Below are 17,056 nucleotides of genomic sequence, written 5' to 3' on the forward strand. Positions count from 1 at the left end.
GTAAGTAGGGAAGGAGTTGAAGGTGAATACATTTCTCTAGAATTTTAGAAATAGGAGAGAGGATAGCGATGGGCCAGAAGTTGGTAATACTAGTATTATTTCCTCCTTTATGATGGGGAATTATAAAAGCCTTTTTCCAGATTTGAGGAACGTGACTTTCTTGGATGGAGCGGTTGATTAGGATACTAATTGGCAGGGCGATAGCATCTGCAGCTATACTGAGGAAGTGTGAGGGGATGTTATCAGGGGCATTGGTGCAAGGTTTTAGCTTTTTCAGGAGTTTTTTGATAGTGGAAGTAGGGATTGGTTCCAAGGAGAACCTAAGTGGTTGAGAGGTAGTAGGATGACAGAGTGGAGAAGGAGGAGGAGTAGGGAGGGGACAGGAGGAAGTTGGAGGTGGATGGTTGGAGGAGAAGGAAGAGGTTAGTTTGGAAATGCAGTCAGTGAAAAAAGAGTTAAACTCGGTGGCAAGGTCATTGTCTTGTACGCTTGGGGTTTGGGTTTTCAGTTGTACCTAATTTTAAGAGGGATGTTATACCTCTCCAGAAATTTTGTGGGTCATTTTTGTATTTACTTTGAAGAGAAGAGTAATAGTTGTGACGGTCTGTGGTGATAAGCTTTTTTACTGAGTTACGAAGAGTTTTGTAGTCATTAAGAGTAGTGGGAGATTTGTGCTTCAGATAGCGTGCTCAGGCTTTATCTCTTAGTCACATGGTTGTTAGTGTATTTTTAGTTAGCCAAGGGGTAGTTTTGTTTTTTATTCTTCTGGTTTTTAAGGGAGCATGTGTATCTAACAGGTTTAAGAAAGTGGAATTAAAGTGAGTGATAGCACTTTCCAGGGGAAGAGTTTTTAGTGGGTACCAGTTAAGGCATTTTAGGGAGTTAGAGAAGGCTTCTGGGTTTAAGTTTTTTTGGTCTCTGAAAGTGATGTAGTGATGAGAAACTTGTAGGGAAGAAGAGAGGCATGTGGCAAAGATGGGAAGGTGGTCGCTTAAGGAGTCAGGAAGAGTTCCACTATCAGGGTAGTTGTGGGGGTGAGAGACTAATATCCAGTCTATAATACTGCCAGAAGAGAAGTCTTTAGAGAGCCTAGTAGTGGAGTTGATGAGTTGAGTGAAGTTGTACAGGTTGATGTTAATGGAGGGGGTATGGGATTGAATGGTGGACCAATTGATGTTAGTGTCTCCCATGATGATGGTTTCGTTAGAAATATTGGAAGAGAACCAGGAGAGAATATCTTCCAGTGTGGGGATATTGTCACCAGGGGGAATGTAGAGTGAGGCTATGCATATATTTTTGTGTTTATTTAATCGAAGTAGGCCTATTATTAATTCTGCATTGTTGAATTGAGGAATATCTTTATTGTAAGGAGTAATGGATAGAGAGTATGAGTATAGTAGAGCTACACCACCTCCTTTTTGCTGGGTTCTGTCTGCTCTGATAATGGAGTAGTTGGCAGGAATTATCTACACATCTTTTATATGGGTTTTTAACCAGATTTCAGATATGCCTAAGATATCTGGTTTATTATAGTGTAACCAGGCATGAAGGTTTGGAGCTTTGTTTGCTAAGCTTTGTGCATTTAGGGATGCTAGTCGAATGGATTTAGATGAAGGGGGGAGGTGTTTGGGCCTGGGTTAGGATGTACATCCCCAGCTAAAAGTAGGGATGTTAGAATCTTTATTGTATAGTATGGGTTTTTGTGTTTTTTTCATAAATAGTAGAGGTTGTAGGGGATATGTTTGGTAGGGTGTGGGTAGTAGTTTTGAGTGAAAAAAGTTTGAAGTGAAAGCAAAGATTGGGTTTGATAGGGTAAAGTGTATGAGATATTGGTATGACTGAGTAGGGGTGAAGTAAGTTGAGAGAGGAGGTTGTGTGATAGAGTGGGGAGTGAGATAGCTTGTTAGGCTAGTTAAGGTAGTAGATGAAGGTTAGGTTAAGTAAGAGAAGTATTTGAATGGAGAAGAGTGTATACTTTGGATGCATGTTTGGGTTATTTTGAGATATTTATGGTTAGTAGTAAGAGAGATTAGGGATGTGTGATGTATTGAGTAAGGAGTTGATGGGATCTGCGGTGGAGGGAAGTTGTGCAGGGGAGGGAATTAAAGGAGGAAGGCGTGGAGTTTAGTGGGAGAGGAAGTAGGTGTGGTTATGTGGGAATAAGTGTGGATGTGGTTGGGGTGGTTGGAATTTGGGGGTAGTGTAGGGGAGCGGAGTGAGCTACAATCAGTTATGGTGAGTATTCCCACCTATGGGGCTTAAATATGCTGCATTTCCCACACTTTTTTGTGATTGGCCATTTTGTAAAATTCTCGTCTGACTGCAGACCTGCTTAGTAATGGTTAAACTACCATTCGTAAGTTTATGAATGTTAATAGTGACTGCTTCCCCTATGTTGTCATGGCTTAGTGGTTTTGTACTTTGATTATGATGCAAAGGGTCCTGGGTTCAAACCTTGTAATTCTTTTATTTTAAAACTGTCTAGACAGGCGAGGGGGTGTAGCTGCATTTAAGCAACTTAGCTCTATGTTGCTCCCCGGTGCCCTGGTTTGCACAGCGTGCACGTCTGTGCAAACACATTGCACTGAGTAAAGCACTTTTAAACTTTGGGCAACTCTATTTAGCTGGGTAAAGTGCTATTAAACTATGGACAACTCTGTTTAGCTGGATAGAGCACTATTAAACTATGGGCACCTCTATTTAGCTGGGTAAAGCACTATTAAACTATGGGCAACTCTGTTTAGCTGGGTAACATGCTATTAAACTATGGGCAACTCTGTTTAGCTGGATAAAGCACTATTAAACTATGGGCACCTCTGTTTAGCTGTGTAAAACGTTGCTTAACACCAGGCTATCTGGGTCCTTTAAAAATATATATTTTGTTCACTGATACATTGGCCATGTCACTGCTTTTAATAGAATTTTAATCATATATGTCTGGTATTATTTCAAATACTGATTTAAAACATAAATAAGAAGGGGAGTGGTGGGACTCGAACCGTGAATGCCTTTTCTTTGTACATATGCCTTACCATTATGCTATTGCAGTTTTGCATGATTTGTATAAACATTCTTTCTTATGCTCTTCCGTGTCAGAATTGCTAACTCTAGCTAAGCAATGGGCACACCCGTGCACACACGCGCTAATACGGGCAGCTATATCTTGGATTTAAAAAATATATATAGAATTATTTACTTTATATAAATGTGATGGGGGTTTACATTGTCAGTGAGTGTGGTGTTGGGTGCAAGTACATTTGAGCAAACTCACTCTTGTGTGTTGACATTTTGCTTTTTATAACCTTGCAGGGGTGTGCACATTTAGACTGCTTGGCAGTCGAACACGCCCCCTGCTTTCCTACTCAGTCCATGTAAGAGTTACGGTTGAGTCAGCGTGCCCTCATGAATTTTCATGGCATGCTGACATCAAACCGTTCAACTGCAGCCTCAGAGTAAGACTTATTAAGTCTTACACGGAGGATTAGTGAATCCAGGGGCACATTTTTAATATATTTAGCCATGGAAGCAATTACAAACAACAGAATCATCTTACCTTACCTTATTCTTATTTATGTCATAATTGCTTACTGATGTGCACTGACACTCAGCTCAGCTGTACAACTGATGACAAATTATTTGTGCATACATAGGAATTTCCTTTGGTTTTGCTATTAAGAAGAAGATAATTTAATTTACCTCTGTTATTGATGACCAGTAACACTGATTTATGCCAAATGTAAAGTACAAAAATAGGCATTTCCATTTTTAAGACATTTTTGGCTGTGTGTGTGTGCTGTGTTTATCTAATTTTTGACCACATTAAAAGTTTGAAATGAGAGGATAGGACATAGATGAAATGAGGAAACAAATAGAGGGTAGAACAAAAGGTTAGCAATTCAGGAATGATCAGAATGGAGAAGGGATAGGACCATATCTCTCAACTTCTCATATAAATAATCTTGTTATTTTATTTCTTTTAGACATTTTTGGGAATTAAATCATGAATAAAGCGACAAAATAGCACACTTTCTAGGATAACCAATTGAAGCAAATGATTTATGTACATTACTCAAATACATGTGAAGTTGAGATTTATGTGTGGGATGTAACTGTTTGGTAGGGCAGGTGCCCTTTTCATCTTTGAGAGGAGAAGGCTGGGGAAGGAATTCAGGGATTTAACAGGTAGGTAAGAGTAGAATGTTAGGTAGCAGTGAACGACATGACTGAAAGTCTTTGGAGTAACTCACTTAGGAAGGAGGAAAAACAATGTTTTAGGAAAAATTGGATAAACAGAGGGCAGACAATGGAAAAGGGTGGATTGTATAACATAACATGAGTGGTTAAAGACACAAAAGGGAGGGGAGCTTATGGTTTTGGATATGACTGAGTATTTGGAGATGCATGTTTGGAGGGTGGCCTAATGGTTAAGGTGTTTACTTTACAAACACAAGGTGCAGGGTTTGACTCTCACAAGGGATAACTGGCTAGGCCTTCAATGGCTCGTGATGGCAGTTAGCCTAGTACTAACCTATGAACCTATTCCTTGCCAACTTCCTCAACCTGGAATCTGTTACTACTGAATCCTACCTCAGGAACTGGAGGCAGCACTGAGCAGCGAATCAACTCCATTAAATGATATCACACACCATCAGCTGCAGTAGCTCATATAACATCCTTGTGCAGCTTTAAGTTCACATTGCTGTGGCAACCCCTAATATCATTCAAAGGTTTATATGGCCCAAACATGAGCATCAGTTTGTGTAGCCAGGCACAGCACTGTTGCTTGAAGTTTAAACATTTCTGAATTGTACCACATGTTTTCGCCTCATTATTATATACAATGCTTCATTATGCAGTCATTAGCATATAACATGATCAGTTAGGTTATTTCAGCAGGCTACATCATACATCTATGCTTTCTGAATCAAACACACCCTACATGTGGCCGTTTGCCAGGCAAACATGCTTAGCACAATGCAGCATTTTTTTTTATAAATTCAGTACTATGAGACTGGTTTACCTTGACCTTGAAGAACAGCCCAGCCCAGCCCAACATACCTGTTTTGTTAGATATCTTATAAGGAGATATGCTTATTAAAACAGGTATGCTTTAATGCATAATACACACATTATATTGTATGACTGGATATGAATGTGTAAATAATTGTTTACTGTTGTAACAAGCTATATAATTTGTAAGTTTAAAGAAAGAACAGAGAGGGCCTAACATAATTATGCCTTGGATTACACAAAAAGGACTGCAGGTGAACCTTAAGAAGACTAAATCTACAATGTCCAGGATGTACAAGTGACTAACATACAACACCACAAGAACCAAAGTCACCTTTACTGAAATTCTCCAGCCATGGATGGGCACTGCATTGATACTTGAAAAAACACATACATAAACCTGTAAGTAGGATACATTCACTAATTTCTATCTACAAAGTGATTAATCCAGTAATAAAAGTGATCAGAAAAAATCTGCCAAAGGCATTCTAATTCTAGTTATGGAATACACCTGCCAGAAACATTTTGATCATCTCAGAACAGAAGCTGGAATTTTTTCAATGGGTCATTTAAAAAACAGGGAGTCACTATGTCACACTAGCTGTTGCACATTAACTCTTCTTCATTACCCAGAAAGAAAATTTCCAAACTGGTACATAAATGTATTAATCTATGAATCTTCACCACTTCAGATATCTGCACAAAACATAAAAACTTACAAATTTATCTGTAAATTCAAAGTCTTACACAATTTCCACCAAGCAGATAGACCTTCTTCGTCACTCACTGTCACATACCTCTGTTACATTTCCTTTGCAGGTCTAGGAATCTGGAACTCATTTACAAGCACTTTAAGAAAAATCACTGACCCTGCTATCTTTAGCAAAATAACCACGTAATGAGTGTTAAAGCTTCATGTAATTGTGTCCATTCAGTTGCATAATTTTATGTTGTGTAATGTAACTGATAGTCCAGATAGAAGAGACTGAGATCAGAATGGCAACTAAATATATTTAACACAGTTCAGATTCATGTTCAGTGTTTATTTGGCTATACCTAATGGTGTTATTTGTAACAGTATTCTTGTTTATTTTTGCATGGCAAGTAGGCTGTAATGGAAAATGGGTCCTTATGGCGAGGTTCACTTGTCTGTAAAATAGAAAAATAAAATAGGGAACTGCATTAATATCATTCTTCAACTAACCATATGACTCCCTTTTCAGCACTTCTCTGACCCATAGATTGATATATATTCTAAGGCCACCACATCACATGATTTTTCATACCTTGTCGGTACCCTCTGTCATGCTGCACCTCCTTTCCTCATGTGGGTCATACCAGTCAATCCAAGAGTACATTTGTGGATACTATCTAGTCTCCTAGTTTACATCTAAAGGAAGATAGTGTGCTGCACTGCTTAACATGCATGTGAAGTTTATTCCAGAGGTTGGGGATATGCTGGATTATTAACTTGCCCCTTCACCATATTTTCTGTATCTGTTGCTAAGAATTTAGGTACCTGGTTTTAGTACATATGGAGATACTGGACTTGTGAAAAAAACAAGAGATCCATGACAATCAGATCTCTAATGGTATGGTAAGATCCTTCATGCAATCATTTGTAAGACACCGAATAAAGGGATGGAGCTTCCACCCTCTCCTGGTAACTAAACTTTAGAATGTGATCTTTTTGGTTAGCAAACATTGGGGTGGTTTTAATTGCTTCATATGTGTAGTGATATAAATCCCAGAATGGATGTTGTACTCAATAAGTGGTCTGATTAATGCTGAGTATAAGGGAGGGATTACTTCCTTATGCCACAATGATATTCATTTGGCAATTAACTGGGATAAATTAAAATAATTTCTGAACAACCATTGTCACATGATTGTGGAAAGCTAGGACGGTTTCAATCCTATTGCCTACACCCCAACTACATTTCCATGTAGTGGTGTGTTGTAAACCATATAATGAGGCGAGGGGCATTCACCAAAAGTGATGATACTACACATTTGTGCATTTAATTTGAATCCATTTTTAGTACTGCAAGCATTTAGTATGGAGAATTCATTCTGGGGGAGTTAGTCATAGGCAAACTTAACAACAATCCCCAGTTGTAATCATCTATAAACTTTGCTAACCAGAGGTCTTGGCTGTCTGCTCAGATACCTGAGAAGCAAATGCAAAAAGGGAGAGTTCCCAGCATCAAGCCCTGAGGGATCATTGGTCATTTTCAAACTTTCTGATGGGGCACCTGCAACTTGAACTGTATGAGCTCTAGTTTTCAGCTAGTTTGCTGTCCATCATACTAGAAAAGAGGTTGATTATTAAAGCATTTATTTATTTTTATTATGCTAGCATGGAAAAGGTCTTGCCCACATCAAGATAACCATGTACACTACAAGGCCACCATCCAAAGCCTTAACAACCATTTAAAAGAAGTTTACCAGATTAAAGAGACAGGCTCTACATTTGACAAAGCCAGACCACTGGGGTCAAGTCTAATAAGATTTATGATATTGCAGCTTACAGGGGCAGTTATTATACTTTCCATGGTTTGTAAGGCTTGTAAGCCTGGTAGTCCTAATAATCATGGATCAGTTCTAAGGCCACCCTTATGAAGGGGCATCACCATTACAGTGCACCACTCATCAGGGACAAAATCAGTGACAAAAAATGTTAAACAGTTTAATGAATGTGTCTGCAAGGGCATGTTTAACTCGATTAATTAAGCAGCCAGATATATTGTCAGGATCCATGGATAAGGTATTTTTGGCCTTGGTTAGCCCTTTCAGTAAATGATCTTTAGAGATATCTGGGGAATAATGGATTCAGATATTTTAGGACTATGAATAGAAGTCTTGAGGTGAAGTTGGCACTAAATTTGTTTGCAAGGAAATGGATAATGCATTGGGTCAGAATATGACATGTCATTATGAATAAGGTCAGTAAAAGTGAGTAATTTTTTTTTTTTTTTTTTTTTTTTTTTTTTTTTTAGTTTTCTTGCATAGATAAAAAATGATTTTATAACTGTGTTGGCTTCTGGGGCAGCTTAAGTTCATTCAGTTCATGATGAAAACCTGCATGTATATATATATATATATATATATATATATATATATATATATATATATATATATATGGGTTCATATGAATCCGTCGACAGCCGAAACATCGACGCTTACCTCATCGACACCAAAGCATCGACCGATCAGAACATCGACAATCCAGGTAAGCGATTTTCCCCCTTACAGGACCCATGGTAGCACTTGTTTCGCTAGTGCGACGCTATGGACAACGCAAATTCTCAACAGTCGCTACCATGGGTCCTAAGTGCTACCATGGGTCCTGTAAGGGGGAAAATCGCTTACCTGGATTGTCGATGTTCTGAACGGTCGATGCTTTGGTGTCGATGAGGTAAGCATCGATATTTCGGCTGTCGACGGATTCATATGAACCTATAAATATATATATATATATATATATATATATATATATATATATATATATATATATATATATATATATATATATATATGGGTCCCCTTTGAAACATTTAAAACCCATAACATCTTATTTCATAACATTGAGACCAGAACATCTAAACCTAAAACGTCTAAAACTCATAACATCAAATTTCATAACATTGAACACTATAAATCACAGGAAAATAACATTCCCTCCACATATAATGACACCAAACACACGTTTTACTATGTTTCTGCAGGGGGGGGGGTTGCTACAGTGGGGTTAGCAAATTAAGTTTTTCCCACTGTAGTGCAATCTTAGCATTGGCATATTTAATTTATGGGGGTGTGTGGGGAAGGGGTGCAGGGGGGCTTGCCCCCCAGAGAAACATAATAAAAAGTGTGTTTGGTAGTTTGGTGTCATTATATGTGGAGGGGATGTCATTTTCCTGTTATTTATAGTGTTTGATGTTATGAAATTCGATGTTATTAGTTTTAGACGTTTTGGGTTTTAGATGTTCTGGCCTCAATGTTATGAAATTAGATGTCAGGTTTTAGATGTTTCAAAGTAGACCTATATATATATATATATATATATATATATATATATATATATATATATATATATATATATATATATATATATATATATATATATATATATATATATATATATATATATATATATATATATATATATATATATATATATATATATATATATATATATATATATATATATATATATATATATATATATGTAGTTATACTGTATATAGTTATTTATTTTTACAGCAAAGATATTTTCACAGAGCTCTCAGAGTGATTAATCCTGCAAGCCCCATATCTCATATGACATTCATTTCCCTGCAAAAAAAAAAGGTTTATGATGTTGAACTTTATCCATTGCTTTTCACAGATCCCAGTCTCAGTCTGCAGTGAAAACTGTCTAATGGGGCATCGTAGAGCCAGTATGACTGGACAACCCATCTGTTGCTTTATCTGTATTCCATGTGCTGAAGGGGAAATTACCAATACAAGCGGTGAGTAATCCTTCTCATTCTAAACTATACAAAGCACGGTAATTAAAGTCTGGAGGTTTTCTTTTATTATGTCTATATTTCTTAACAATAATCCTTAATTTGATGCAGCATTGTTACTCAACTGACCTAGTCACCATTTGCATCTATCTGTCCATCAACAAGTCCTTCCTCTAAATCATGACTCCAAAAAAATTACCGGTGCTGCTGTTTAGACCAAATGCTTTTTTCTTGCTCCTCTCTACCTATGTTATCAAGTCCCTATATTGTTGTTATAACTCATGTATTCCCCAACTGACTAAACTAAGACACACTGTCATTTCGGATAAGACTCATACCAAAATAAGTCATCATTCTGAGATGGTTCAAATTTTTTTATTATTCCACCCCACACTAGTGCGCAACATTGGCAAGGCTGAGGCCAGTCTGATGGTACACATCTGTCTTGTAGCAGGACTGGTGCTCCAGTTTCTATTATGGGCTGTGGTCCTTACCAGAAACCCCATTTCTCCCATGGAACCTAGTACTTAATCCTGCCACCACCCTTCCTATAAAAGTCACACCTTTCCAGTTTCTTTCATTCATTTTAAGCCTTAAAATTATTTTTCTTTCCCATGGGAAATTGATGTTTTCTTACACTGGCTCTACCATTACTTAGTCCACATCACACAAGCCTCTAGTAGTTAAAAAGACAGATTTTTCAGTAATATATGTATTTATATCTTTTGTAAAATGGTGGAAAACTAGATAATCACAAATGATGGTCCATATGAACAATAAATGCAACAGACAGCATCTATTCCTAAAAACCCTCAAGGGTTACATCTCTGAGTTTGCTTTATATGTCCCTAACTCTGTGATCACTAACACCTTGTGACAATCAAAACCATAACCCTGACTGACATTTTCATGTAAATGTAACCCCTTCTGCATTCTTTCATAAAGTACATTTTAAAATACAGTTTTTAACCTCATTTAAATATTTTCCTGAGGTGATATTATGATGTGAATGTAAAGCAAACAAGCACAATTATGCTGGGAGGGAAGGTAATCTAAAACTCTACCATTTGAATAACTATAGCTGACAACACAAAGAATATTGATATGTAAAAGATAGACCCCCCCCCCTGTTTTTTTCCTCATAGTTAAGTAATGTTATACCCATTGATTAGTTACATCACATATGCACAACTCTGGCCAAACAAAAGGATTTTAAATACCAACCTGGATTAGTGGCAAAAAGACATTTTTTTTTTATTTTGTGCTCACACAGTGTGATCTGGTCAGGTTGTTGCTCTGTTATTTCCATAAAACTCTGTAACCAGTTAACCAATTGTATACTCTTTGGACCTGTCTAATCAATTTCTGCCCCTCCTCCTTCTGATGATGAACATAGTTTACTTATACCTGTCTTCTAACGGCATCAGTTTTAAAACTGCACATAGAACCTACACCTCGGTTGTTGTCCGTAGCGTCCTTCCAACCTAGTAGTTGCTTACCTGATATGTTATTTCTGTTAGTAGCTGATGGTCTTTTCTCCCATTTTTATGTGATTATATAAGCATCGCTGCATATACACTGGTAAGGCTTGGTTGTATTGTAGTGCGGTTTGTACTAAATGAGCTTGCATATAGTTAAAGTGAATTTGAGCTGTAACCTTTGCACAAATGCCTGCAGCTTTGTAGTGTTGCCTTTATATTAAAGGTGGACTGTGCTCTGTAACTTATCTAAGTGTCTTGCGGCATGTGGTTTAAGCTAATGATTGTGATGGTACACTCCACATAGTACAAGTGACTTTAACCAAATAGATAATGTGGATGATACAGAGTAAGGCTGTCTGCCGGTTGCTCTGAATTTGCATTTTTATCCTGTGCTACCTGTTTTGAATGCTGAATTTTGGTATAACTGCAGTTTTTTTAATTTTCCTTACTAGTGGCCATTTTTTGATTTCATCGTATGAATGCTTTTGTTTCCTTTGTAAGTACTAAATGTAGTAGATATTTGTACAGTACTCAATAGCTTAATTTAGTCAAGTTTAGTAGAATGTAATTGTACTGCATGTTATCTCACTATACATACCTTCCTTCTTTCCTTCCATCTCACTCTTCCTATCCTATCTCTCTCATTGCAACTTTTCTGTATATCCTCTTTTTCCTCTCTCGTGCATTTTGCTTCATTATTCATAAACCTCTCTCTCTCTCTATTGTTTTCCCTTTACAGTCCTTACAACTGCTGCACCATGTCTGCAACCCTAAACACAGTAACTACCTGGTCTTGCTCTTCAGTCTTTAGGAGTGTTGTGAAAATGAATCCCTTCCCCTCTACATATTAAATCTTTAAAGAAGAGAAAACATCAGCCCACAGTGTAGGATTTCTGCTAGAAGTATTCTCAGCAGACTACTTACTTAAGGTGTGCACACTACTGGCCACACTACCCCCCTCCAGTTCTCGTATGCTAGCTGTTAAACAAGGGTTGCATCAATAAAGCTAGACCCCCATTTTTCTTCTCATAGTTAAGTAACGTTCTACCCATTGATTGGCTAAATTATATATATGTATATAAATATGCACAGAACTCTGGCCAAAACAAAGGGATTTTAAAAACCAACCTGGATTACTGGCAAAAACAGATTTATTTTTTTTGTGCTCACTCAGTCTGGTCTGATCCAGTCATGGCTGTCCTACTACCTCCAACCTCTACCCAAATAACACTCCTCAAGAAGCTGACACACTAAAAACACTTACTTCATTGAATCTATCCAAAAACTAACCCACACTTACCAAAATAACAATCCTGCTCCCACATCTTCTACTATTACTAATATCACAACCTTTTCTCTTGAACCAGTCCCCACTGCTTATGTGACACCCATACACTGGCCAAGGTTGTCCAATTATTACTGAGAAATATTATTATCCAACTAGTACATGTGACTGAACAGCAAGGCTTATTTGGGGTGGCTTAGGCAGTATCACTATATACATGCAATGTATTCTATAGCTTAAATTATCTCTACATAAAACAGCCACCATTGAAAGGTTTAAAATATTTAATAATAAATAATAAAAGCACAAGACAATACTTCTTACTACACAGTGCTAGTCAAGAGTTCAAAGATCACAGAAAAATGCTTAAAATAATACAGTAGTATAGTTCTGACATCAATACAGAAAAACAATTAGTTTAATCTTCCTATTTCCTAACTATATCTAAGAGAAAACACAGTTCTAAAATAAGCTTACATATAGAGCACAGGTAGTGCTGGTGAGTTGGATGTTCTCAAGACAAATGTTAAAATGCCCTAAGTCTCCCTGTCCTTAAATTGATAACACAGTACTACTGACTCATTTCATATTACATCATTTCTCTCTGGTTCCCAGCCTCAGTCATCACCACTATGGGAAGGATAACAAATACACACATAGTAAAGTACAATTTCCCTTAAGAGCACACAGAGATTACAGTCAGTCTGGGGCTGGTTTCTCCCTTTCTCTCCAGATCCCAGTTAAGACCCCCCACTGGCACAGCTATAGGGTCCAGTTCTCAGCCTAGTGGTCAAGCTAAAACCTCCAGCACCCTCTCTGTCTAACCAGTGCTTTGTGTCCCTGACCAAGTAGCTGACACACACACACACTTTGAGATAGGAGTTATATAGAAACACACAGACATTCCTGGGGAAATCTGGCACAGGTTCACCAGCTACACCACTTCTGTCCAGGCTATAAGGTAGTAATCACCACCACCAACCACTAATATCAGCTAATCATAAAGCCCTTATCAAAGGTTGTCCAATTATTACTGAGAAATATTATTATCCAACTAGTACATGTGACTGAACAGCAAGGCTTATTTGGGGTGGCTTAGGCAGTATCACTATATACATGCAATGTATTCTAGAGCTTAAATTATCTCTACATAAAACAGCCACCATTGAAAGGTTTAAAATATTTAATAATAAATAATAAAAGCACAAGACAATACTTCTTACTACACAGTGCTAGTCAAGAGTTCAAAGATCACAGGAAAATGTTTAAAATAATACAGTAGAATAGTTCTGACATCAATACAGAAAAACAATTAGTTTAATCTTCCTATTTCCTAGCTATATCTAAGAGAAAACACAGATCTAAAATAAGCTTACATATAGAGCACAGGTAGTGCTGGTGAGTTGGATGTTCTCAAGACAAATGTTAAAATGCCCTAAGTCTCCCTGTCCTTAAATTGATAACACAGTACTACTGACTCATTTCAGATTACATCATTTCTCTCTGGTTCCCAGGCTAAGAGAAACCCAGAGTGTAACAGCCCTTTTGATCTTGCACCGGGTCAGGACACTACAGCAATAAAAGACATTATACATGCAAATTCTAGCAATTAACTCTGTTCTTCACATATCGTCACAGCTTATATAAAATCTCTTCTACTTAAACTAAAACCATGATCCCCCTCTATTGATAACCTACCTCCCCTCTTTCTTAAACTCGTAGCGGACTCTATAGCCTACCTTATCTCAATACTTGTAAACAGATCAATCCAAGAATCTACTGTTCTTGACATCTGGAAATCTTTCTACACTATACTGCTACACAAAGGGGGTAACTCCACTAATCCCTCTAATTTTAGACCCATAGCTATTCTTTCACCACTCCCAAAAATCCTCAGATAATACATACATAAACAGCTTCTCAAATTCCTAATTCAGGATAACCTTGTCACCCCTACTCAACACAGCTTTAGGCCAAATCACAGTACTGCCACAGCCCATCTTTCTTTCACTCATACTGTTGCAGAGGCTAGAGACAAAAAACAACTAGTTTCCTGTCTATTCCTAAATCTCTCAAAAGCTTTTGATATTATATATCACTCCAAACTACTAACCAAACTATCAGATCGCACCCTCTCTACCTCCACAATTCTCTGCTTCTCCAGCTACCTTATATGTTACAGTCAGTCAGATGGAAATCCTCCTGCTCCACCTTTCTTACCTATCCAGACAGATGTCCCCAAGGATCTATTCTAGAGCCTCTTCTTTTCAACATCCTTACTAACAACCTCCACTCATCCTGCAGCACCTCCTCCATTATACAATATGCTGATGACTCTACACTTACCTCCTTCTCTGACAACATCACTCTCAAGCGTTCTATAACTTTTAACTCATTCATACCATCTAAAAATGGCTAACCAATAACCAACCCATCCTAAACCCTGAAACAAAACTCCTTCTCATCATTGCTAAATCTCTTTCCCATCACAAAACCAGTTTCACCATCTCATCTCTTGATAACACTATTATCAAAGCTGAATCACACACTAAGGTTCTGGGTACCACAATTGATGACCAATTAAAATTTGACCTCCATATTCAACAATGTATTAAAAAGACACATCAAAAACTTAGACTACTCTAGAGAAACTGAAAAGTATTGCCTTCTGTATATATATATTTTGTATATAGCTCTTAGGGATACAGCTTATATAGCCTCTTGTAGACCAACGACAAACTATCAGCAGCTTTATTGTATATACATTTTATGTAACATTGATATTAACTTTTCTGCTATAGACCTGCATAGGTATTTGAACTTATGTTCATCTTTGTCCTTTATAACTTGTCTGTTAATCTTGTCTTTGTTCTTTATAACCTATCTGTTTATCTTGTATAAACGTTTTATGCAATTGTTAAAGTTAATTCATACAGTTCTGAATTTATGCAACTGTTAAATTTAATTTGTACAGTTTTGCACTTGTGCTGTTTTAGGTATATTTGGAGCTTTTCTACTCAGGTCAAAATTGAAAATAGGCTTTTGGCTCAGTTGGACTAAACTGGTTAACAAATAAATAAATAAATAATTATAACTAATTTTCTATAACCTTTTTATAAAACACATGCAATTGTATTATTCTTGTCCTTTTGTCTCCCTTCTGATGTCTGACCTGAGCTCCAATTATTTTTGATTTTCTTATCATTTAATAAGCTTAGGCACTGATAGATATCTACCCTGAGCCAGTAAAAACAGCAGAAGTCATTTGAAGTTCTGTCATGTTTTAACATGAGCACATCTTACTAGATATGGATATTAGGTAAAAGGTATAATTGGCAAATTCAAGAAATGTGAGATAAAAGCAAACACTAACTTAGTCCTTACTTTCTAATTTAGCAAAATGCATTAAAATAGTAACTTCTTTAAAACTGCACTACGTATATAATCAAAATTTGTCTTTATCTTATGTCTCAATATGATGACACATTTTTATTTATCTCACTTACTAAATATTAGTTCAGCAACTATAAATTGTCTGTTTAGTACTGAGTAATGAGACAGTAAGATTTCAAAGCCAATTTTTTATTTAATATCACACATAAGAAAGCTTCCACCACACATACAAAAACATAACATCACAATACCTCTGTTCGATAACAATACAGGAAACAAAACAAGATAAATAGGACAACTACAGAAATGAAAAACTGTCAAAAATTTACAATTAAAATTTGGAGCCCAATAAAAATTCATAAGGAAAGTGCCTTAAATTAATTAATATCACAAAACCTCCTCTATCCTCCTTCCCATTAGCTTACTAATACAGGAGTGACATCAAAAATACAAAACTTATATAAATTTAAATAATGATTATGTAAAAGCTATGCATCTTTACCCATGAATTCTAAATCTTGTCTTTAGCCTTTCTATCACATTGAGCATTCAAAAACAATTATACATTTTTATAGGGTTCCTATCAGCAGACCAAAGACGCATGTTTTCAAATGCATCTTGGTCGAACTGACAAAACCAAAACTACAAAATATCAAAGTGGCATGTAAGCGAATTCTTTCCCTGGGAAAGAATTTGCTTGGCTGCTTTGGTACTTTGCTGTTTTAGGCACTGTAGTACGGTCTTGGAGTTGGTATATTTAAGTAGGTCCCCACGCTGGGGGGGGGGTGAAGCCCCTCACTTAATCTCATGTTTTAATGTGCTTTCGTTTATTTATTTATTTATTCTTTTTGGAACAGGGAAAACATTCGCTGTTCTGACAGTTTGGTTTTGTAAGCTTTCGCTTATATGGGGTTGATTAATCACTGTTCACTTACCTAAGTGTTCGGTGATCTAATATAGACCCTTTTTATATTATTCATTGCAATATGTGTGAGGTTCCAAACAAGATCTCCCTTACAACCTTTAGATATCAAGCTCTGTACCCCCATCACCATGTATATGAGCACAATTTTCTCATTTTAACCCAGTCACAGTCCTCCCATCCTATACCAATTAATTCAAATTCCTATATATGCAGGACTAGTTTACCAAAGATTTGTTGCCACTCTTACATGTGAGCCTGCCAAATGAATCATATACTCCTGCACTCCCAAAACATATGAATATTACCAGCTTGAACTGAACTACACCACCAGTAAATGCCTTCCCCTAATCAGGTAGTCTGAGAAATCTGCAATGGAGTTCTATACCACCTTTGTAGCAATCACATGTACTGATCCCATATTAACAGAAGGGCTCTCATTTGAGCTATTCTCTTA

At 36.9% G+C, this 17,056-nt stretch overlaps 1 protein-coding gene across 1 annotated transcript in view; it reads left to right on the plus strand.

Moving 5' to 3' along the window:
- LOC122797123 (vomeronasal type-2 receptor 26-like) overlaps positions 1 to 17,056 on the plus strand; it is a 93,372-nt gene that overhangs the window by 67,834 nt on the left and 8,482 nt on the right. Inside the window, exon 3 of the mRNA XM_044065920.1 lies at positions 9,398 to 9,521. Within this exon, the coding sequence (XP_043921855.1) occupies positions 9,398 to 9,521 (124 nt within the window). The remainder of the gene's footprint in view (positions 1 to 9,397; positions 9,522 to 17,056) is intronic.

The sequence above is a fragment of the Protopterus annectens genome, chromosome 3.part0, assembly GCF_019279795.1.
Source record: "Protopterus annectens isolate FY-2018-M chromosome 3.part0, PAN1.0, whole genome shotgun sequence".
In the NCBI taxonomy this organism is placed as follows: Eukaryota; Metazoa; Chordata; order Ceratodontiformes; family Protopteridae; genus Protopterus; species Protopterus annectens.